Source organism: Bufo bufo, chromosome 3, assembly GCF_905171765.1.
Source record: "Bufo bufo chromosome 3, aBufBuf1.1, whole genome shotgun sequence".
In the NCBI taxonomy this organism is placed as follows: Eukaryota; Metazoa; Chordata; class Amphibia; order Anura; family Bufonidae; genus Bufo; species Bufo bufo.
Window position 1 is genome coordinate 328,144,230 of NC_053391.1, and position 24,243 is coordinate 328,168,472.

The 24,243-nt window shown below is 43.0% G+C and overlaps 1 protein-coding gene across 1 annotated transcript in view; it reads right to left on the reverse strand.

The window, feature by feature from the left end:
• The window catches only part of CLSPN (claspin), a 68,253-nt gene that overhangs the window by 24,301 nt on the left and 19,709 nt on the right, over nucleotides 1–24,243 (reverse strand). The window contains exons 4-20 of the mRNA XM_040424381.1: nucleotides 23,217–23,372; nucleotides 18,704–18,769; nucleotides 17,570–17,642; nucleotides 17,369–17,477; nucleotides 15,395–15,939; nucleotides 13,072–13,263; nucleotides 12,765–12,967; nucleotides 11,098–11,255; nucleotides 6,755–6,816; nucleotides 6,450–6,658; nucleotides 6,142–6,305; nucleotides 5,623–5,855; nucleotides 4,899–5,004; nucleotides 4,182–4,251; nucleotides 2,856–2,971; nucleotides 2,551–2,715; nucleotides 1,927–2,048 (exon numbers count right to left, since the gene is read on the reverse strand). Coding sequence (XP_040280315.1) covers nucleotides 1,927–2,048; nucleotides 2,551–2,715; nucleotides 2,856–2,971; nucleotides 4,182–4,251; nucleotides 4,899–5,004; nucleotides 5,623–5,855; nucleotides 6,142–6,305; nucleotides 6,450–6,658; nucleotides 6,755–6,816; nucleotides 11,098–11,255; nucleotides 12,765–12,967; nucleotides 13,072–13,263; nucleotides 15,395–15,939; nucleotides 17,369–17,477; nucleotides 17,570–17,642; nucleotides 18,704–18,769; nucleotides 23,217–23,372 — 2,749 coding nt within the window. The remainder of the gene's footprint in view (nucleotides 1–1,926; nucleotides 2,049–2,550; nucleotides 2,716–2,855; nucleotides 2,972–4,181; nucleotides 4,252–4,898; nucleotides 5,005–5,622; nucleotides 5,856–6,141; nucleotides 6,306–6,449; nucleotides 6,659–6,754; nucleotides 6,817–11,097; nucleotides 11,256–12,764; nucleotides 12,968–13,071; nucleotides 13,264–15,394; nucleotides 15,940–17,368; nucleotides 17,478–17,569; nucleotides 17,643–18,703; nucleotides 18,770–23,216; nucleotides 23,373–24,243) is intronic.

A 24,243-nucleotide genomic window follows, 5' to 3' on the forward strand; every position in this document is an offset into this window, starting at 1 on the left:
GCCTGCCTGTTCATTCATAAAGTGAGATAAGCAGGCAGGCGGCGCATGAGGAGGGAGCTGGGGCAGGCGGCGCATTACCGATGGAGATGCCGGTCTGCGCTATACTTACGGTACTACAGTAAGAGCCGTACAGAGCATATACTATTAGATATAGATCAGATTGAATGTTTAACAGTTGCGGGGCCCGGTGTATTAGAGTAGAGTCACTGCACCGGGCCCCGCCTCCTCCCTCCACACTGATGCATCTGATTGGGGATCTGTGGATGACATAAGTGTCATGCACAGATCCCCCCCCCCCCCCATCAGTGTCATGCACAGATCCCCCCCCCCCCCCCCCCCCCCCATCAGTGTCATGCACAGACCCCCCCCCCCCCCCCATCAGTGTCATGCACAGATCCCCCCCATCAGTGTCATGCACAGATCCCCCATAACAGTGTGTCATCCACAGATCCCCCATAACAGTGCGTCATCCACAGATCCCCCATAACAGTGCGTCATCCACAGATCCCCCATAACAGTGCGTCATCCACAGATCCCCCCATAACAGTGCGTCATCCACAGATCCCCCCATAACAGTGCGTCATCCACAGATCCCCCCCATAACAGTGCGTCATCCACAGATCCCCCCCATAACAGTGCGTCATCCACAGATCCCCCCATAACAGTGCGTCATCCACAGATCCCCCCATAACAGTGCGTCATCCACAGATCCCCCCCATAACAGTGCGTCATCCACAGATCCCCCCCATAACAGTGCGTCATCCACAGATCCCCCCCATAACAGTGCGTCATCCACAGATCCCCCCATAACAGTGTCATCCACAGATCCCCATAACAGTACATCATCCACAGACCACCATTAGTTCAAAAGCTACCAAAAGCACACCTTTTGGTTCCAAATATTTTTTTCTTATTTTCCTCCTCAAAAACCTAGGTGCGCCTTATCAGGTGCGTCTTATAAAGCGAAAAATACGGTAATAATTCTATTCTGTGGTTTGATACGGTTATGGAGATACCAAATTTATGAAGTTTTTTTATGTTTTACTACTTTTTCAGCATAAAATTACTTATTAATTAATATTTTGAGTCGTCATATTAAAGTCCATAACTTTTTGATTTTTTTTTCACCAATGTAGCTGTGTGTGTGTGGCTTGTTTTTTTGCGGGACGGGCTGTAGATTTTACTGGAATCATTTTGGGGTACATATGACTTTGTTCACCTCTCAACCCCATGGATGCTGCAGGGGGCTACTGACTGCGGCATCTATGGGGTTAAACAGCAGAGGTCGGTGCCAGCACAGATTTCGGCTGAAGCAGAAGAGTGTCAGCTGTAAGTTACAGCTTACACTCTGTTGATGGCAGCGGCTCTGTTCCTGAGCCGCTGCCATCAATGCCAACCGCACAAAGAGGAGCAGAGGGGGGATTAGGAGGACATTGGACATATTTGGGGGCATATGAGGGGCAGCACATGGATAAGGGGCACTGCACATAGGGGCTCTTGCATGATTTCAGGCTGTGATCTGCAGGGTGGAGATCAGTCTGAAACTAGCATTTTTACACTAAAGCGCTCCGATTGGGTAGTCTCTTTATACTTTATAGTGTCACAGCACCGGTAAGCAGTTTGGATGTGACTGTACGTCCAAATGCAGTAAATTACTTGTGATTTGGACGTACAGTTATGTCCAAATGCACAAAGGGGTTAAACACTGACCACAGGGGAATGTGGACTGTTTATCTGCAGCACTGCTCATGTATTACAGCAGATTGTAGTCCAAGATTGTGGCAACAGATACCCTTTATATTAAGGCTGAATTTCTGTGCTAGTGGCATCAACCACAACCATCATATCGGCCTTATCTACAGATTTCTATCACATCACTCAAAACAGCACCAACTACAGCACCAATGTTACATTTTCAAAACATACCAACGTTCTTCCACCTGAATTTTCTCATTCTTCCTGGACCATCACTGTGAAGGTCCCCATCAGCCAAGTACCGCTCCTGGTATAGCCGCAAGCGGCGCTTGTCTTCATCCATAGTAACCTTCCTAGAATTAAAAAGACATGCCAGATTTTTATTGTGAGCCTTAAAGGGGTTGTCCCAAGCTTTAAAGAGGTTATTTGGGGTGTTTAATATTGATCCTCTGGCTAGCTTATCAACATCAGATTAGGAGGGGTACGGCTGCTGCCACCCCTGCCAATTAGCTGTTTGAGGCACTTCCAATGATCCTGTTAACGCTTTAGCCTCCTCTCAGCTTACCAATAACAGCACTATCCATTGTATAACGGCTGTGCTTGATAATGCAGCTCAGCCCCATTAACTTGAATAGGACTGAGCTGCACACCTAGGCAATGTGACATCACTGGCCAAGGAAGGGGCCACGGACACTTCAAACAACTGATCGGCACTGTTACCAGGAGTTGGGCCCCTGCCAATCTGATATATGGTGAACTATCCTGAGGACAAGCCAACAATATAAAAATCTCAGACAACCCCTTAAAACACCCCCTTTAATGAGCCATCTGTAAACTCCAGAGACAGATACATACATGTGGATTTTATTGACTTGGTCCTGGAGCTCTTCATCTGAAGGGAGTTCTTCATCTATGGCTTCTTCTTCATAGTCATCACTCTCATCTCCTTCATCCTCATCACCACTCCCAACATCACTTCCAGAAAGTTCTGCCTCATCTTCCATGAAGTCCAGAAGCTTGCTGCATTGCATAAAGCAATATAAACGTTAGTTACTGAACTAAATCAGCAGGTTATTCAACAAGCCAAACTGTTACGAGATTTTATTTTATCACTTCTAATAGTGTTAAAGTTATTTTGTATTATAACACCAACTACTTACAGCTTTCTTTTTTTGCCTTGTTTTCTCAAAATCTTTTCTTCATCATAATCCTCCTCCACCTCATCCAAACCTTCGTATTCATCATCCTCCACTTCACTTTGCTCTTCTTTTCCTTCCTAGATTAGGACGTAATGACATTAATAACAGGATCCGTGGCAAATCACTAACTCTTGGCTGTTGAAAACTATTGACCTTACAATTAGGGATCGACCGATTATCGGAGTTACCGATATTATCGGCCGATATTCATGCTTTTTAATGTTATCGGTATCTAACCTTGCAGATATGCCGATAATGCATCCAGCGCGCTATCACAGTACATGAGCGCGCTGCTGTCAGCACATTCATGTTCCCTCAGCATCACAGGAGAGAAGGAGTCACACTCTCTCTTCATCCCCCCGTGCCGTGCTGCCAATGAGGAGATACGGGAGAAGGAGAGGTGGGCGCACTGCGCCACTAATGATAATTAACGTCTAAGGCTACTTTCACACTCGCAGAAGGCGGTGCCCAGCCTATATGACAAGAAACTGATTAGCAGCAGTTAACCCCTCAGGTGCCGCAGGGGTTAACTGCTGCCGCTGATCACAGCTCCCTGTCAGAGGCATGGTGCCGGCTATGTGATTCTGCGCCGACACACCCACCTCCTGTATTAAACGTTAATCATTGGTGGCGCAGTGCGCCCTGGCCCCCGCAGTATTAAAGTCATAGGTGGCAGTGGCCACAGGGTCCCCTTCCCATCATTGGTGGCAGTGGCAGCTTCTGATCGGAGCCCCAGCAGTGTAATCCTGGGGCTCTGATCGGTAACCATGGCAGCCAGAAAGCTCCCTGCTTCTGTGTGTACTATGCACAGGGCAGCAGGGAGAGTGTGAAGTCCTATTCACCCTAATAGAGATCTATTAGGGTGAATAGGGCAAGGGATCAAAAGATTACAGGTTCTAGCCCCTAAGAGGGGGAAATAGTTAAATAAAATATATATATATATATATATACACACATACATATACACACACACAAAACAATAAATAAACATATGCCACGTCCGAAAAGCCCAAACTATTAATATTAAAATATATATATATATATATATATATATATATTAAAAAAAAAAATCTATGTGGTGAACGCTGTAACAAAACTTATTTTATTTAATTTTAAAAAAAAAAATATGAAAATGCACAGAATAAATCGGCATAAGTTATAGGACAGAAAATTCACAGGTTATCGGCTCTAAAAAAAAATATCGGTTGATCCCTACTTAAACATTGTTACCATTGTAAAAAATCATTACCACTGCAGATTTTAAACAGCAAATTTTCAGCAACCAACCTCACTGTCTGATTCATCACATGGAAGAAGCTGAAAATCACCAAACTCCTCCTCCTCATCGTTCTCCTCTCTGTAAATATATGTAAAGAAAAAACGATTACATGATTAATAATAAAAATATTAATAATAAAAGTAAGTAGTACTGCTAAAGTAACTAAGCAATTTAAAGTGTTATTCCCATCTCAGACATCGCTAGGATATGCCCCCAATGTCTAGTAGGTGCAGGTCGCCCTTCTACTTAGAACTGAGCCTGTGGAGTCATGGAGGGACCACCGTGCATGTGCGGCTGCCCTCCATTCATTCCTATGAGAGCGCCGAAAATAGCCAAGTTGCACGCTCAACTATTTTCAGAAGTCTCATTAAAATGAATGGGAGGTGTACCAGGCAAGTGCGGCCACCGCTCTATTCACTTCTATGGGGCTGACATAAATAGCAGAGCCAGTGCTTGGCTATTTTTGGCCCTCTCATAGGAATGAATGGAGGGGGGCATATTGGAGGGCAAAAGAGGAGGGGGGAGAGAGAACCACTATGAGAACAAAAACAAGGAAGAGTAGCAAAACTTTTTTCCAGAAAGAAAAGTGCTCAAACACAAAACAAAGTATCAGCACATACAGCTAAGAACTATGCTGATACATTTTACACAGTTTCTATATAACACTGCAAAGAAAGCCATCTGCTTGAATTAACTTCTTGTTAATTAATTGCATGTTAATTTACCGTTCTACTGGAAAGGAAGCAACCTCAGCTTGAGCAAACTTATTTTCTTTTTGCAACTCCGAGTGCACTTTAACCAAGCCTGAGGACTCTTGAGTTAAGGAATCAGCTAAACAAGAGAAGACCGGACAGTTATAAATGTGCAGATTTGAATAGTAAATCGCACTACAGCACTAAGTACAAAAAATCGGCAGCTGAAAACTGTAATCATTGTTAGTAACCGTGTGCATCTCTTATCTTAGACTAATGTAATCAAAATTAATAAACACTTGCCAAAACTTCAAACAGCCCAAGTGATATTAGAATTAAACGCAAAACTGAATATATTGATGCAGCTACACAATGTACTAGGTCAGTGCACTGTTAATAATGGCTCACAAACAGTGATCAGCCAAGGACATGACCTTTGTGTCTGCAGCATCTCCTGGGCTGACTGTGGCTCATCTGACCCAAACTGAATATCATAGTAATTTATGATCAGTCAGTCTATCTGATCACTGCCCACATCTGCCACAGTGAGGGGAGTGAGGGGAGGGGGGGGGAAATCAAGATATTTTTTTTAGAAAAAATTAGATTGTCAGATGCAATAAAAAAATAAACATTCTGATCTAGCCACTTGACCTAATGGCAGCACTTGGTTTATAAATGACAAGAGATCCCAAACCTAATTAAGACCTTGCATTTACTAGAATAAGGCGAAGCACCTTTAAATACGTAGCAGTTTTACCTTGTGACACAAATTTTCCAGAGCATAATCCCAGCAGCTCATCCATGGCATCTTTCTTGGGCACATGCCCATCATGCTGACTGGAGTCTGAAAGGGTGCCTCTAAAGTTTCCAGAGCAAAGGTCCAGCAACTCTCCCATGTTGGCATCCATAGCATTCTCATCCATTGTATCCAATACTAACCTTTGCTTAACAGAGCTGTATTTGCTCCTGTTGTGCCCTACATTTAGGAACCTTTGAAGACAAATAGATATTGCAGACATAAATGCACTAAACTCATTTAAGGCAGAGCTAATTAAGAACTTGGAAACACATGCTTTCATTCGTGACAAACATTTTAAAGCTAGGGCATCACAGTGTATTTTGGTCAGAGAATTGTGGTATGCAACTGAGCTCTTGCCATCAACTCAACATACAAACGAAATCCCTAACTTGTGCATAACACAATTTTATATTATATGAAACAATCATAAAAACAGAGTTCTAATCATTTGATTATATTTAAAATGGTAGTTCTTACCCATCCGCATCCAGTAATTGGCTTTGTGTGTCATCTTCCAAAGAAAACTGGAACTGAGAGTTTTCACCAGCACAAGCAAAAGATGCTTTAGGCTCAGGTGAGGCGTTGTACAGATCCTGTGAATCTTCCACAGGAAGGGATGGTTCCGACATCTTCCCTGAACTCTAAGATAGTAAAACTCACAATTATAATCTATTAAGCCATGTAACATTTATAAGAAAATCAGATAAATTCTATACATAATTAATACAGTAACCACAAAAATATTACAAGAGTGAAAGCATTCAACAAGTAGTTTCTTATCTAACCTTTGATGCAGAGCTGAGGAAGTTTGCTTTGAAGGTAACTGGGGATGGTGACCGGAATCCCCCAACACCGGAAAGGAGGGAACTTCGCCCACTCTTGTTAAGAGGCTGGTATGAAGGAATCATGGACCCAATAAGTTCAAAGCTACTATTATGGCTGCTGTCCTTTGTGCTGTCCTTTGTCATAGGTAAAAGAAAATCATCTTCTTCTGCTAAACGCATTTCATGGAGGAAAAAAAGAAAAAGTTACATTTTAGCAATAAGTTTTTGCTGTATAGTAAATAAAAAGGTTACACAAGAGTAATTACCGATTTTGTCATTGCCTTTGCTCTCAACATCATCATGCTCCATCTTGTCAGGTATGGAATCGCTGCGTGATATCAAATATTTCAACATTAACACACGACTGTAGCTGTGAAACATTCTAACACTGACATTATTTTATTCAGTTGTAAAGGAAATGTCTTAATGTTAAGGGTTTGTCTGGTGCCAACTCAAAATTAAGGGGTGGAATGTGTTTACATCAATGCACTGCTGCAGCCATTCACTGGCCTCAGCAGTCATGTGCCGCTTGCGAACAAGTCACTGCGGAGGTCAGTGAATAGCTGCAGCAGTGCACGTGATGGACGGGAAGTTACACTAAAGCAAGGGGGACAAGACCAGTAGAGCTGTAACAGAGCTACCTGGCAGAATCAAGTAGTTTTTCTTAATGATCTTAAATGAGGCTTGCAAAGTAAAATATACATTTTTGCAGGTAACATTAACTGTGTAAAGTAATTAACACGGAAGAGGACAGTATACTGCTACAAATGGATCTGGATAGATTGGAGGCTTGGACAGAGAAGTGGCAGATGAGGTTTAACACTGACAAATGTAAGGTTATGCACATGGGAAGGAATAATACATGTCACCAGTACATACTAAATGGTAAAACACTGGGTAACACTGACATGGAAAAAGGACTTAGGAATTATGGTTTACCACAAACTAAGGTGTAGAAACCTGTGTCAGGAAGCTGCCGCCAAGGCCAATAAGATAATGGGTTGCATCATGCCCATGATGAGAACATAGCCCTGCTTACAAATCACTAGTCGGACCACACATGGAGTACTGTGTACAGTTCTGGGCTCCTGTAAACAAGGCAGACATAGCAGAGCTGGAGAGGGTCCAGAGGAGGGCAACTAAAGTAATAACTGGAATAGGGGGACTACAGTACCCTGAAAGATCAACATTAGGGTTATTCACTTTAGAAAAAAGACGACTAAGGGGAGATCTAACCCATCGTCTATTTATCCCCAGGACTGTGACGAGGGGACATCCTCTGCGTCTGGAGGAAAGAAGGATTGTACACAAACATAGGAGAGGAGCTAAGCTTCAGTAAGCCGGCACAGCCACTATACTTTGGATGGACCCTTCTGCTTCTGGCTCCACAGTTTAGATTCCGACCGCCGCCAAAAACAGCGGATCAGTGGGGGTGTCAGACTCCCACTGATAAGATACTGATGAGCTATTACCCTTCAATGGAAATTATAAAGTGAATTGGGCTGAGCTGTGATACCAAGTACCGTGCTGTGCTTGGTGAGCAGATAGAAGCCCACGGCACTCACAGGCTTTCCAGTGCCTTCTCAAACAGGTCATCAGCAGGGGTCCTGGGTCTCAGATCCCCACAGATCAAATACTGATAACCTATCCAGAGGATAGGTCATCAGTATTAAAGTCTCATAAAACCACTTAAACCTTTGGGCTGCCAAGACAGTTTTCACACTTTTGACCAAAAAAATTGAACTATAAAATAAAGCATTATACCTTTATATCCATATACAGTACTTTATGTTTAAAATTTTTCATTTTCACTTTTTTCTTTTTATATTAAACCTCTTAAGGACACATGACGTACCGGTACATCATGTGTTGTTCCGATCACTGCCGCCTGGCCGGCGGTGATCGGAACAAGGTGCCTGCTCAAATCATTGAGCAGGCACCTAGGCTAAATGCGTGGGGGGGTCCCATGCATTTAGCCTTTTGGGAAAGCTGTGACATAAGGAACAAGGATTACAAAATGTAGGGGTTGTGTGCTCTTTTGGCCCAAAACATTTTTTGTACAAGTTTGTCAGAGCTGTCAAAATTTTGCAGCCATCCAAAAAGATATATTTTATATATAATAGGGATCGACAGATTATCGGAGTTACCGATATTAATGATTTTTTAAGTCATCGGTAAGGGCATCTAACCTTAACGATAATGCGTCCAGCGCGCTATCACAGAACATGAGCACGCTGCCGTCAGCACGCTCATGTTCCCTCAACAGCAAAGGGGAGAATGAGTCACTCTCTCTCCATCCCCCCGTGCCGCGCTGCCAATGAGGAGAGACGGGAGAAGGAGGGGTGGGCGCACTGCGCCACTAATGATAATTAACGTCTAAGGCTACTTTCACACTCGCATTTGCTGCGGATCAGTCATTGATCTGCACAAACGCATCCGTTCAGATAATACAAACGGATCCGTTCTGAACAGATGCAGACGGTTGTATTATCTGAATGGATGCGTTTGTATTAGGGATCGACCGATTATCGGTTTTACCGATATTACCGGCCGATATTGAGGATTTTGAACGTTATCGGTATCGGCATCTATTTTGCCGATATTCCGATAACGTATTGGGAACACAGAACGCGCTGCTCTCAGCGCGTTCTGTGTTCCCTCCGCAGCACAGGGGAGAAGGAAGCAGTGTCTCCTCCCCCTGTGATGCTGCTGCCGCCAATGACAGGAGAGGAGACAAGAGGAGGGGAGGGGCTGTGGCCGCTGCGCCACCAATGAAGATGAGTCTTTCATTAATTCATATACAGGAGGCGGGAGCTGGCTGCAGAATCACATAGCCGGCTCCCGACCTTTATGAACGGCAGCTGCGGTCCGCGGTAGTTAACCCCTTAGGTGCCGCGGATCGCAGCTACCGCTCAGAGGTCGGGAGCCGGCTATGTGACTCTGCAGCCAGCTCCCGCCTCCTGTATGTGAAAGAGAGGTATCTTCAATGGCGGCGCAGTGCGCCCCCCCCCCCCCCTCAAGCCCCCTAGTATTAATCATTGGTGGCGCAGTGCGCCCCCCACCCCCATAGTAAAAACATTGGTGGCGCAGTGCCCCCCCACCCCCAGTATTAATCATTGGTGGCAGTGGCCACAGGATCCCCTCTCCCCTGCTCCTCCGATCGGAGCCCCAGCTGTGTAAGCCTGGGGCTCTGATCGGTTACCATGGCAGCCAGGACGCTATTGAAGCCCTGGCTGCCATGGTAAGCTCCATGCTGCTGTGTGCACAAAGCACAGAGCAGCAGGGGCAGTGTGAGCTCCTATTCACCCTGATAGAGATCTATCAGGGTGAATAGGACAAGGGTTCTAGTCCCTAAGGGGGCTAAAAGTTAGTAAAAAAAAAAAAATATTAAGTATAAATGAAAAAGATTTACAAAAAAAAAAATAATAATAATAATACACGTTAACAATAAACATTAATTTTCAGCAGATTTGTGTAGGAATTTTTTTTCCCTCAAAAATAAAAATACCCAGAATATCGGTATAAATTATCGGCTATAGGCCTGAAAGTTGACAAATTATCGGTATCGGCCCTAAAAAATCAATATCGGTCTATCCCTAGTTTGTATTATCTGTAACATAGCCAAGATGAATCCGTTTTGACCACCACTGAAAGTCAATGGGGGACGGATCAGTTTTCTACTGTGCCATATTGTGTCAATGAAAAAGGATCCGTCCTCATTGACTTACATTGTGTGTCAGGACGGATCCGTTTGGCTCAGTTTTGTCAGAGGGACACCAAAACGCTGCTTGTAGAGTTTTGGTGTCCGCCTCTAAAGCGGAATGGAGGCGGAACGGAGGCAAACTGATGCATTCTGAGCAGATCCTTTTCCATTCAGAATGCATTAAGGGCAAAACTGATGCGTTTTGGATGCTTGTGAGATCCCTGAATGGATCTCACAAACGGAAACCAAAACGCCAGTGTGAAAATAGCCTAATACGAATACAGGAGGTGGTGCCCAGCCTTTATGACCAGAAGCTGCGATCAGCAGCAGTTAACCTCTCAGGTGCCACACCTGAGGGGTTAACTGCTGCCACTGATCGCAGCTCCCTGTCAGAGGCAGAGTGCCGGCTATGTGATTCTGCGCCAACACACCCGCCTCCTATATTAAACGTTAATCATCATTGGTGGTGCAGTGCGTCCTCCCCAGTATTAAAATCATTGGTGGCATGGCCACAGGGTCCTCTCTCCTCCATTGGCGGCAGTCGCAGCTTCTGATCGGAGTCCCAGCAGTGTAATGGGGCTGCGATCAGTTAACATGGCAGCCAGGACACTACTGAAGCCCTGGCTGCCATGGTCAGCTCCCTGCTGCTGTGTGTACTATGCACAGGGCAAGTGTGAGAACCGTAAAAGAAAAAATTATAATTTTTTTTTTTTTTAAAAAAAGAAAATGCACAGAATACTGGTATACGTTATCGGCTATTGGCCCTTAAAAAAATCTATATCGGTCGATCCCTAATATATAACACAAAAAGTAATAACTAGCTTGTAAGAGAACACAGATAGTAAGAAATGAGAGATGGAGAAGCAAACAACTACAAATAATTAGAATCAAAACTTAAAATATTACCCAATTTTAGTTGAACTGTCTTTAAACAACAGCAAAGTTGATTCTGTTTGTACAGGCCTCGGCACCGAGATTGTCACTTTAGTTATGTCACTTTCCTCCAAACATTCATCCTTAAGGTCCTGCTCATTCCCATCTTCTCCAAGGAGATCCTCTATGGTCTATGAAGTCCAAACAGAAACATGGAACAGCCTGAATGAGTTTCAGACATTAAAGGGATTTTCTGAGATTTCGATATTGATGAACTATTCTCAGGATCAGTCATCAATATCAGAATGGCAGGGTTCTGACACCCAGAATACCCACTGATCAGCTGTTTCAGAGGCTTAGGTGATTTGGTGAGCATTGTGGGCCTTCTAGCAGAAATGCTCACAGAAAAAATAAATAAAGTATAAAGGCCTCCTTCACACTGGCATTTACTTGTTCCGTAGTCCATGTACTGCTGGAAGTTCTCCAAGCCCCATTCACTTTAAAAGGGGAGCAGCATAGATACGGCAGCAGTACGGCAAATATGCCAAGAGGCGGCCGGACAATACCTTTGTGCAAAAAATGAGCCCTCTCACATTTCCGTAGATGGAAATATAAAAGTTATGCGGGTCAAAATATGGTGATATTAAAACACAAGAAACACTATATAACTATATAACTATATATATATATATATATATATATATATATATATATATATATATATATATATATATATATATATATGGTATGATTGTTATCGTAATGACCCTGACAATGAGGAAACATGTCCGTTTTACCGCATAGGGAAGGGCATAAAAAATAAAATAAAATAAATATGGTGCAATTATGTTTTTTTTCTCTCATTTTCACCCCATTTGGAATTTGGTTCCAGCTTCCCATTACGTAGTATGCAATATTGAATGATGTCATTAGAAAGTATAACTTAAAGGGACTCTGTCACCACTTTCTAACCCCCCCTTTTAAAAGTATTGTTCTCTCCATGGCGCCCTTGTGATTACAAAGGTGTTGTTATAACATAAAATCGCCGTCTCGTTTTGATAAAAATACCTTTTATCTAACCTGTCAATCTAGTGGATAAGGTGCCCAGGGTGTTTCTGAAGGTCTGAAGCTGCCGCCCGCCGCCGCCGTTGGTGCCCAGCTCCTCCCCTGATCCTTTCAGCGCCGCCTGAATGTAAAGAAATCCGCCTCCGGCTCTCGCTGTGCGCACGCGCGGGATCTTTGAAAAGGAGGGGGCACTGAGCGAGAGCCGGAGGCAGATTTCTTTACATTCAGGCGGCGCTGAAAGGATCAGGGGAGGAGCTGGGCACCAACGGCGGCGGGCGGCAGCTTCAGACCTTCAGAAACGCCCTGGGCACCTTATCCACAAGATTGACAGGTTAGATAAAAGGTATTTTTATCAAAACGAGACGGCGAATTTATGTTATAACAACACCTTTGTAATCACAAGGGCGCCATGGAGAGAACAATACTTTTAAAAGGGGGGGTTAGAAAGTGGTGACAGAGTCCCTTTAACCCACAAGAAAGAATTCCTCACGTCTATGTGAACGGAGAAATGAATAAGATGGCTCCAGAAAGGCAGGGAGTAAAAATTAAATACAAAAAAAGAAAATTATAGATTCCTTAAAAAAGGTTAAGTAAGCTTTATCAGCTACAAACTATACATTCTGTTATGCATTTACCTCTGCATTGCCCTCTTCTTCATTCCCTTGTTCTTCCTCCTCGTCCTCAGACTCAGTCATTTCTTCCTCCTCCTCCTCTTCATCATCATCATAGCCATTTTCATTGTCAAGATTAAACAACGCTTGGCGCTTCTGGCGCTCTTCAAGACGTCTCTGTTTCATTGCCTCCTGAAGCTTTGCTTTAAGAACTTGAAGCTTCTCACCTGGTCAAAAACAACTCATAAGGAAAAAAGTACAAAACAAGAGAATGCAAACCAGCACAAATAAATAAATAAATATATATATATTTTATACACACACACTCTACCTGGTTTGCCATGTACTTTGTTGTCACAGTTTTCAACATCTACAGTGACTGGTACAACATCTGCCTTTAGCTCCTCTTTACCATCAGCAGTTGTCTCTTTGCGAACAATGTTGAGATTAACTTTCTTCTCTGTCACAGCTTTTACTTTGTGCAAGCTGTGTTTCAAGAATCGCTCCTTTAGTGCTTCAAGATCTGAGATAGCATTGGAAAGAAATTTAAGAAACCAATTAAAAAAAAAAAATCTGTTAAATACAAATCTAAATGCTATGTATGAAATATGAATTAGTGAAATAAGATGAGACTTCTAAGCGGAAGGGCAGTAAATCTGCTTCTCTACAAGGAAATATAGTAACCTTAAAACGGTATACTAATAAGATCATTTAAAAAAAAATGGAGGAGGAAAAAAAATAATAAATAAATAAATAAAGAGTACTCACCTAAACAATACCCCTCCGCTATTGTTCTCCCCTCATTCAGTCTCCCCCTCCTCTCCATTTGGGAAACACCTTTAACGGCACGCTTAGCCAATCACTAGCTGAGGCAATTGACTGAGGCGCGCCTGCCATGTCTTGAGCCCAAGAGAAACTACAGATGAATGGGGACCAAAGCAGCTGCCAAATAGTAATGGTGGGGGATTGGTAAGGCATATGCTCGCCGTTCACTATTTTTGCACTCAGATTGCTTCTGCATTTAAAATGATCACACTGGAATACCCCTTTAAACCCTTCCAGCACCATGCAGTTTATGTACATCACATTGATTGCTCATGCTCAGAAGCTGGTGCTGCAACATCTTCTGCAGAAGTAGGCTGTAAAATACAGGTAGGCTCCCTGTGCAATGGCCAGGATCAGTGTTAACTTCCTTTTAATAATGTATGCAGTCTGTACCAGGGCTGTGGAGTCGGTAGATAAATGTTCCGACTCCTCAGTTTTATGTACTTCCGACTCAGACTCCCCGACTCCGACGTATTAATATGCGAATGTATTTTATACATTCCTTGAGGGAAAGAAACGCAACCTACCACAGGACTACTGGCTGGGAAGCCAACAAGTTTTTATAGCCTTAGCTAAATGACAGCAGTTTTTCCAATGGTTTACAGCTTCAGTCTTGAACTATTGGCCCTCCATTCCCTTCACTTATACAAGTGTCTCACTCTCTAGTCCTGCAAAAAACATATTTATTTAATCCCTTATAAGTGAGAGGCTAGGTTACACATGGACGCTGCGTTCCCTGTAAAAGCAGAACACAACACTATGGAAAGTATAAGTATTGCAGCTCCTAATTGTGCGTTGCGTGCCATATAGTGAAGCACATGAAAAGCATGCTTCTTCACGGTCACTTAACGTGTTCGTTTTGCGGTTACGTGAGGCACTGCATGCATTGGTCTTTATTCTTACAGTAGAGAAGTCATTAATTATAACTTTTTGTGAATTGGGACATTTAAACTTGCTTTTTTTATTTTATTCCAATCTAAATTTAGTAGGAGTCGGTGCATTGTTTGCCGACTCCGACTCCAGGTAGCCAAAATTTCCCCCGACTCCGACTCCACAGCCCTGGTCTGTACTGTGAAATCATGCCACATTCTTTTTAAAAGTTATTATTAGATATTGATAGCGCAAGAATTACATCCACTGCAGATTTCCCCCTATTCATTGCAAAAAGCTAAATCTGCGTTGGAGATCCGCAGCATAAAAACAGACATGTTACAGATTTCAAATCCACACCACAGGCTTATTTATGCTGATGATTTTACACTGCTTGTAAATGAGATTCCTTAACCCCTTAGTGACCAGCCTGTTTTGGGTCTTACTGACCATGTGTTCTTTTTTTCGTCGTCAAACAAGCAGATTTTTCTCACGCGCGTGCAAAACGCATTACAATGTTTTGCACCCGTGCGGGAAAACCGCAAACATGGAACGCAATCGCAGTGAAAACTGACTTTTTTTAGTGTCAAAATTGCACCATTTTCCCTGAACACATCCAGCCCCAATCCGCAACGCCCGTGTGAAAGGGGCCTTAAAGAGGTTATCCAAGTTCAGACACGAACCTGGACATATCCCCTTCTTCCCCCACTCAGCCCCTCTATCATGCTCCGCAGGGGAAGGGCTGTTTGTTTATATTTTTACACTGCTAGGCAGAAACTCCGTTAGCTTATCTATGGAGAGCCCGGTATCTCACCAGATTTTCAGAAAAAGCCCTTGCCCTGCACTGAATTGTAATGCTCATGTCATGGGGGCATAGTGGGGGAAGAAGGAGATATGTCTGGGTTCAGCTCTGAACCCGGACAACCTCTTTAACCCTAAGTTATAAAGAAATGAAGTACCTTTATTTGGCTTTGGCTCATCCAAATTTATAAAAGAGCCATCATCTGGACATAGGCGAGGTTTTACTGACAGGTTGATTCCCAGTGCACGAAGTTTTTCCAGTTTTGACAGCTTGGGCTTCTCTTTTACTGTAGCAATATTTGAGCGGTTGTCCTCTGTTGCATCAGCATGGTCACATGTTGTGCTCTTAAGGTCCGGTTTAGAAATATCTTGCGACATTTCAATAGCCCTTTCTTGAACGTGTGCGTCATTTTCCCCATCAGCAAATGTTTGATGTGCAACATGAACACTAGAAAGTATGGATGAATTTTCTGAATTGTTAACATCTACTGCTTTATTCTCAGAGCTGATAGGCTGACAATCCTCACTTGCAGAAGCCTCCGTCACAGCTTCTTCAACGGCAGCAGCTTGTGGCTTCTGGAGAGGTACTTCAGAATTTACCGTACAGTCTGGTGCTGAGGCAGAGTCACAATCTGCAGGCTCTGGGGGTTTAGCTTCAACCTCTGTTTTGTCTTCAATAGTTGAAAAATTGTACTTTGAGGACCTATAAAATACAAAGTTAAAAACTCAATGACAAGTCCACTTCTTGAACACATACACAGCACTAAATAGTTCCATCTATAGCTCTACCGGAAGTACACAATTAAAAATGTGTCCTGTTAGTTGGTAGTGATATGGGAGCAGTCTCATAAATTGCAATGTAAATGGCTTTGTACCTACATCTGAGCCCAGTGCAGCTTAAAAATAGGTCTTAGATTTTTATGCATTTTTAATATATTTACTACACAATCCATTAAAGCAAAAAAGAAAATGAGCTTTTCTGTCAAATTGAATATGTCAGGGGATTTCTGCTGCCCTATCTGAGGATAAGATAAAATAGATTGAGAGAAGCTGAGCTTTGTGATAAATAGGCTTATATGATTTGAAGCAGGATTTCTGAGTTGGCAGCAGCATACCCAGACAGCACAAATCACCTGAAAGGTCCACATTAAAGCATTATTCCAGTCACATATACACATACGCCCCTTCCCCAATTATGCGAGATTGCAAGATTCATGTATGTGCAATATCCATCCATTTATAGAAGACCAGTAATCACAAAATGCAGTGCAGTCTGCAGACATGTTATAGAGCAGAAAAAGCTGAATAGATTAATATAAAGTTTTGTGGGATTCAGTACAACTTCAGTAAGATTGAGTAAAGCTTGTAATTTATACATGTTTATCTTTTTTGACTTCAGTTCTATATGGGGAGGTGTTATCAGTTGTACACAGGGTGCAGACAAGTTCAGAAAAAGCAGATATACATGACAAGTTTTACTTAATCTTTTCCTACAAAACTATATATCAATCTGCTCAGGTCATCCTGCTCTATAATATGGTGCCTGCAGATTGCACTGCATTTTGAGATGACAGGTCTACTTTATAATAAAAAAACAAAAAATAAAAAAACAGGGCTATGGAGTCAGTAAATCAAACCCTTGGCTCATTTGTAAATGGCTCAGGTACAGAATTAGTAATAACACATTTACGGTAGCAAAATCATGGTATCAGCAGACTATGAAATGTTTTCATCCCCATAATGCAATAATTTTGAAGCTGAGAAACTAACAAGTATTCTTGATTTACAACTAACAAGTATTCTTGATTTACAACTAACAAGTATTCTTGATTTACAACTAACAAGTATTCTTGATTTACAACTAACAAGTATTCTTGATTTACAACTAACAAGTATTCTTGATTTACAACTAACAAGTATTCTTGATTTACAACTAACAAGTATTCTTGATTTACAACTAACAAGTATTCTTGATTTACAACTAACAAGTATTCTTGATTTACAACTAACAAGTATTCTTGATTTACAACTAACAAGTATTCTTGATTTACAACTAACAAGTATTCTTGATATACATACATACATACATACATACATACATACATACATACATACACACAGATTTTTCTTACTTGATTAGTTGCATTGCATTTCCTTGACAGGCTGGTCTCGATCGGCGCTTGAAAAAGTCATGAATGCTTTTAGGTTGAGGTAGGTGATATGGTAGAGACACAGCCGACTCTAAGAAAAACAAATATGTACAATATTTCATTCTTGTGCTAACCCTAAACTAGAGTGTAACCCTCAGTACTAATATAAAACTGAACACTTACCCCGCAAGAGCCTTTGTGTCTCGCTGTGCAACTGCTTTATGGCTTCCTTACTTATTCGTGCTGCTTTTCTCTCCTTAAGAATAAAAAAAATTGAAAGTCAGATCAGCAATATTGGGCATAAAGTTTGTAAAACACTTGTATATTATGATAAAATAACCGTGTGTAATATATACTATGCACTGCAATCATCTAAGCCAGCAGGACCATTTTATGTGTCCCCCGGCCAGAACATACTGTGAAAATGCTACTTACCACTTCTGGAAGTGGTCATTAGCATGCGGGAGGAACCAGAAGGTGAGAACAGCGTATTGCTAGCTGTACTCACCTTCCCTGGTCTTCTTCCTGACCCACGCAGTGTCCTGACACGTACAGTGTCAGGACGTAGTGCACGTAGACGCACACTATGACCTGACGCTGTGCTCTGTCGGGTCACAGTACAGCACGGCAGAAAGACGACCAGGGAGGGTAAGTGAATCTGCCATCCGGAGCTGGAGGAGGTGTAAGTTTATTTTTTTATTTTAAATGTCTGATGGGGGGGTCTGATCTGAGGTTGCAAGTTCTGATGGGGGTGTGATCTGAGGCTGGGGAGGGTCTGATCTGAGGCTGATGTAGGCTGGCAGGTCTGATAGGAGGATGATGGAGGTGGGGGGCAGATCTGAGGCTGAGAAAGGGACAAAAGGCAGGGACAGTGAAAGCTGGGTGAACCCCTATCTGGACCCCTCTGGGTTTAGCTTGGCTGACATTAATGCCAAATAAAGAACTTATATACACAACATTCTCAACTTTAAAATTAGTCTGCTACATGTGGTCAAAACATAATATACAGTGTAGGCGCCATTTTGTGCTGCAAAAATACAACGCTCTATTTTTTTTAATTGAAGCGCATTTTCTGTAACTTACCCTTAAGTCACTTAAATGTTTGACCAAATATAGCAGTCAAATTTTTATGTTGAGAATTTTGTATGGCCCCCGAACAATGTTACAAATATTCAAATGGCCCTCGGCAGCAAAAAGGTTCCCTACCCCTGATCTAAGCGATGGTGGGGATACTGGAGGTTGTTGGAAGCCAATGGATCAAACATCAATATACACAACTTATCTCAGGCAACCATTTTGACAAAACAAAAACCAAACCTTTCTTTTTCCAGACTCTTTTTCTTCAAACGTCTCTTCATCCTCTGCTCCATCAGATAAATTAGGCTGTAGGGTATAAAAATGATTATTGAATTCTATGTGAAAGTCCTGTACATTAAAATCTGCTTGGTGTGTGTGTATATATATATATATATATATATATATATATATATATATATATATATATATATATATATATATATATATATATATATATATATATATATTTAGCTTCTCAACTGTCTTGCAACAAAATGAGGTAGGTGTGCATAAATATACACCTACTGTCTGAGATGTAGGCCCAGAAACACATCGTCCTACAGTGTAAAGGGTCTATTAGACTGCCAGATTTTCTGGCAGATGATCGCTAACGGGTGTCCCTGTGAATGCTCCATAGCGATCACCTGGCAGTCTAATACTACAGTACCTCAAAAATGCCCAATGAAGGAGCAAATGCTTATGCATCGGGCAAGCATAGCATGTAATAGCAGTGGTGTCCTCCTCTGGCCATCTGACAATTGCTGGGAGGGATTGCTTCCCTCTCCACAATTGTCTGCAGCATCAGGGTGTCTAATACACCCTTAAGTTCAAGAAAATGTGCAAAATGTGGGGAGGGGGCGCACTGCGCCACCAATGTTTTCACTATTGGCCGGGATTGGGATGGGGGTGGGGGGCGCACTGCGCCACCAATGATTAATACTGGGGGGCTTGGGGGGGCGCACTGCACCACCAATGAAGATAAGTCTATCGATCATTCATATACAGGAGGCGGGAGCTGGCTGCAGAATCACATAGCCAGCTCCTGACCTCTATGAGCGGTAGCTGCGATCCGCGGCACCTGAGGAGTTAACTACCGCGGACCGCAGCTATTGCTCATAGAGGTCGGGAGTCGGCTATGTGATTCTGCAGCCAGCTCCCGCCTCCTGTATATGAATGAATGAATGAATGAAAGGCTTATCTTCATTGGAGGCGCAGCGGCCACAGCCCCTCCCCTCCTCTTATGTTCTATCCCCTCATTGGCGGCAGCGGCAGCAGCAGCACAGGGGGAGGAGACACTGCTTCCTTCTCCCCTGTGCTGCGGAGGGAACACAGAACGCGCTGTCAGCAGCGCGTTCTGTGTTCCCCATACGTTATCGGTATATCGGCAAAATTGATGCCGATACCGATAACGTTCAAAATCCTCAATATCGGCCGATAATCGGTCGATCCCTACAATGAAGATATCAGTTTCACAACTACTCTTCAGAATGGACCACACAGAACAGGCGGGGTGAGGAGGTTTAGAAAACTCAGAGTTGCGCTCTCTATAAACGACTATGAGAACGCCCCTGTGCTGCTGGAGGATGTGCAGGCCTAGTCATAAAGTAGGCACATCCTCCAGCAGTCCATGCGGTTTCTGGCTTAATTTGCGCCAGAAAACTGGGGTAAATGAAAATAGATTTGTTGCGGCGTCTAGTAATAACCCTTTCCCATGCCCAATTTCTGAAAATTAGCAAGGGCAGCATAAGAACACCACTTCAAACTTTTTTCAAACAAAACAAGTCACAATCGCACAGTATGCGACTTTTTAACGCCACATTTCATGCACAAAAATTAAAAGAAATCTCCCCCTTGGTTGTGAAACTAATACAATAATGAAAATAAAGAAATGAGGGTAACGTTTTACCAACAATGACCAGGGCTGTGGAGTCGGAGTCGAAGGAAACTTTGGGTACCTGGAGTTGGAGTCGGGAAAAATGAACTGATTCCAACTAAATTTAAATTGGAATAATTTTTTATTTATTTTTTTAACGCAAGTTTAAATGTCCCAATTCGCAAAAAGTTATAATTAAAGGGAATCTGTTACCATGTTCAATAAAGTACTTTATTTCCTGCAGTGGTCTTCTTACTTTATTTTGTTTTGTCATTTTGATTTAAAAAAAAGCTCTTTCTGATATGCTAATGAAGTGCCAAGGTTTTTTTTCCTCTCTGGAGCCCAGTGACACCCCCCTGCAGTGCCCAGCCCATCTTAATTTGAAGCCCAACAACGCCTCCTGATTCTGAAATAACTTCCCACAGCCCCGGCAAACGGTTCAACTCCCTCGCCACGTCATCTTCTACCTTCAAGAAATACTGCATTGTTCTTCCTGTCGGCTACCAGAAATCTTGCGCAGGCGCAGTACCGCCTGCGGCCCGTGCCTGCACGATCATCAAGCTCCTGAGGCAACAGCGCTCAGGTCACTGGGCTCGGCGCATGCCCAGTGAGACTTTTGAGGCTATTGCCCTCAGGAGCTTGATGATCGCGCAGGCGGTACTGTGCCTGAGCAAGATCTCTGGCGGCCGACAGGAAGAAGAACGGGGCATTTCTTGAAGGTAGAAGATGACGTGGGGAGGGGGCGGAACCGTTTGCCGGGGCTGTGGGAGGTTATTTCAGGATCAGGAGGCGTTCTTGGGCTTCAAATTAAGGCGGGCTGGGCACTGCAGGGGGGCGTCACTGGGCTCCAGAGAGGGGGAAAAAAACACCCCTCTGGGCACCTTGGAGCTTCATTAGCATATCAGAATTTTTTTTTTATCAAAATGACAAAACGAAATAAAGTAAGACCACTGCAGGAAATAAGGTACTTTATTGAACATGGCAATGTTGAAAGCTTAAAATGCTAAAAGCAGGTGACAGATTCCCTTTAATAACTTCTCTACTGCAAGAATAAAGGCCAATGCATGCAGTGCGTCACGTTACCGCAAAACGAACACGTTAAGTGATCATGAAGAAGCATGCTTTTCATATGCTTCACTATATGGCACGCAACGCACAGTTAAGGAGCGGCAATACTTATACTTTCCATTGTGTTGTGTTCCGCTGTTACAGGGAACGCAACGCCCATGGTTAACCTAGCCTCTCACTGATAACTGATCAAGTAAATATGTTTTTTGCAGGACTGGAGACACTTGTATAAGGGAAGGGAATGGATAGTCAATAGTTCAAGACTGAAGCTGTAAACCATTTGAAAAACTGCTGTCATTCAGCTAAGGCTATAAAACCTTGTAAACGCAGATTGTTAGCTTAAACTTTAAAACACGACTATGGGATTCTACTAGGGAAATCATGTTTTCCAATAAATGCCCCTTTCCTGGATCCTCCCACTGCTCTATCTTCAGCAGAAGATCAGCACACAAAGGAGAAGGCAGCAGCTTCTGCCCAACTACCTCTCTCTGCTATAAGAGCTTAGAAGAACTTGGTGGAACAGCTGTATGTTGCCTTTCTTTCCTTCAAAGAATGTATAAAATACATTTGCATATTAATTACGGAGACGTCGGAAGTACCAAAAACTGAGTCAGAGTTGGAGTCGGAGCATTTATCTACCGACTCCACAGCCCTGACAATGACAGAGTAAGAAATGTTTATCTCACTAAATTGACAGCTTCCTCAGCCCTGAGACCTACATATCAGTGAATGTATACTGAATAAACATGAGCACGGTGGAACTCCAATGGAAGGTGAATCAAAAGGAACATGTAGTTATCTAACTGTGATTTAAGTGGAAAAAGTCAAAATTTTTGGCTACTTTTTATATAGCTCTACAGAGGACTATGACATGATAATTTTCTGCACTGGGAATGCTGAAAACAATATGCCCATTAAAATCAATTACGATAGACAGCATATGCTCCAGTCCAGAGGTCAGATCCTCACGTAACTTGTGGGACATGGGTCTAAATCTCACCTGATGGGGTTTACTTTACCAAATGACAACAGTCTACAAAGTCAGATCCCTAAAGGGGTTATTCAGGAAAAGATATTTATGACTTATGCTCAGTAAATGTCATCAGTACCAGATCTGCAGGGCAACACCCGGGACCCCCGCTGATTAGTTGTTAGAAGAGGCAGTAAGCGCTGCAGCCTTTTCCTAGGCCAGTGACTTTACTGTACATCATCGGTCAAATGGCCAAGTTGCAGGTCAGCCCCATTCAAGTCAATGGGGCCGAGTTGCAATACCAAGCACAGCCAGTATACGATGCACGGCGCTGTCCTTGGAAAGCTGCTAGGAGCCTGCATCACTCAACTGGTGAGTGCAGCAGCTCCCTGAAACAGGTGATCAGTAAAGATTGGTCCAGTACCTATCTTTAGAACGGAGTGTCCAAAGTTTGGGAGAGCCCATCGCGCACGTGAGGCCACCCTTAATTTATTTCTATGAGAGAGCCGAAAATAGCTAAGTGGCGCAGCCAGCTAGTTTCGCTAGTTTCTATGGAAAACGCCTTTTACTTTTTGTGCATCAATGGAGGTCTCTGCACCAGAAACTGAAATCTATGCATTCTAGGAGCTGGTGTATATTTCAGGTACAATTTCAATCAGTGTTTTGCATAAGCAGTGTTCAACCTTTTGAGCCACGTAGGCCCTTACCACTTCCCACTTTTTTAGAGGGAGGTGGTGGACACAAATAAAGGGTCTTACACAAAAATTGCAGGTATTTGACACCACTTTTTCCCCTAAGTTGATACGCAACCTATAATCACTGGAATCTTCAGTAATACTTACAGAACGACTCTTTAATCTGCTTTTCATGCTGGCACGTATAGCATCTAGGGATTCTTCATCAGGATTATCACTCTCCTCGTCTTTATCAAACAGCTCACCATCAGCTAAAAGACAGCCACTGTCATCAAAAGGAGGATGATCTTCTTCCCTTTGTAACTGAAAAAAAAAAAAAAAAAAAAAAACATGCACTTTTTATTGCTTTTTGACAGAAATTGTATAGAAAGACAGAGCCTCCAAGAGGTGCTACATGTGCAATATAATTGGATTTTTTGTACTCACCGTAAAATCCTTTTCTCGTAGTAGGCATTGGGGGACACAGCACCATGGGTATATGTCCAACTACCACAAGGAGGCACTAGACACAAAAAGTGTTGGCTCCTCCCCGTTGGGCTATACCCTCTCCACAGGCACAAGGCTATTCAGTTTGTACCAAAAGCAGTAGGAGAGAAAAAAAGCAAGGAACCAACAACTCCCGTAGCGGGAAAGATCAAGAGACCAGCCCAGAAAATCGGAAGTGAAAACATAGGGTGGGATCTGTGTCCCCCAATGCCTACTACGAGAAAAGGATTTTACGGTGAGTACAAAAAATCCAATTTTCTCGTGCATGGCATTGGGGGACACAGCACCATGGGACGTCCAAAAGCAGTCCCCGAGGGTGGGAAAAGAACAGCCATGCCACCGGTTGGGCATACAGGTGCGGGAGAACCATGTGACCCAACAGGAGAAAGACATGGAATGGGCAAGAGGTTCCATAACAAGGAAGAAACCTCAAGGAAGAATCAGTGAAGACTGTCAGCACCCCAGGAAAAATGCCTGGAAGAAAATCCCAAATGCAAGGCGGCGGCAAAAGGGAACACCGAGCTCAGCCAAGGGCTGGAGAAAAAAATTAGGACAGCACCGCGTGTTGGGACTACCTAACGCTCTAAATTGTCTCAGACCCAAAGAGCGAAAAAACCTGTGGCCAACCCCTGACAGGCCAGGGGAGAAGGAAACAAGGAAGTACTGGAAGCCAAACGAGTGAGTGAAG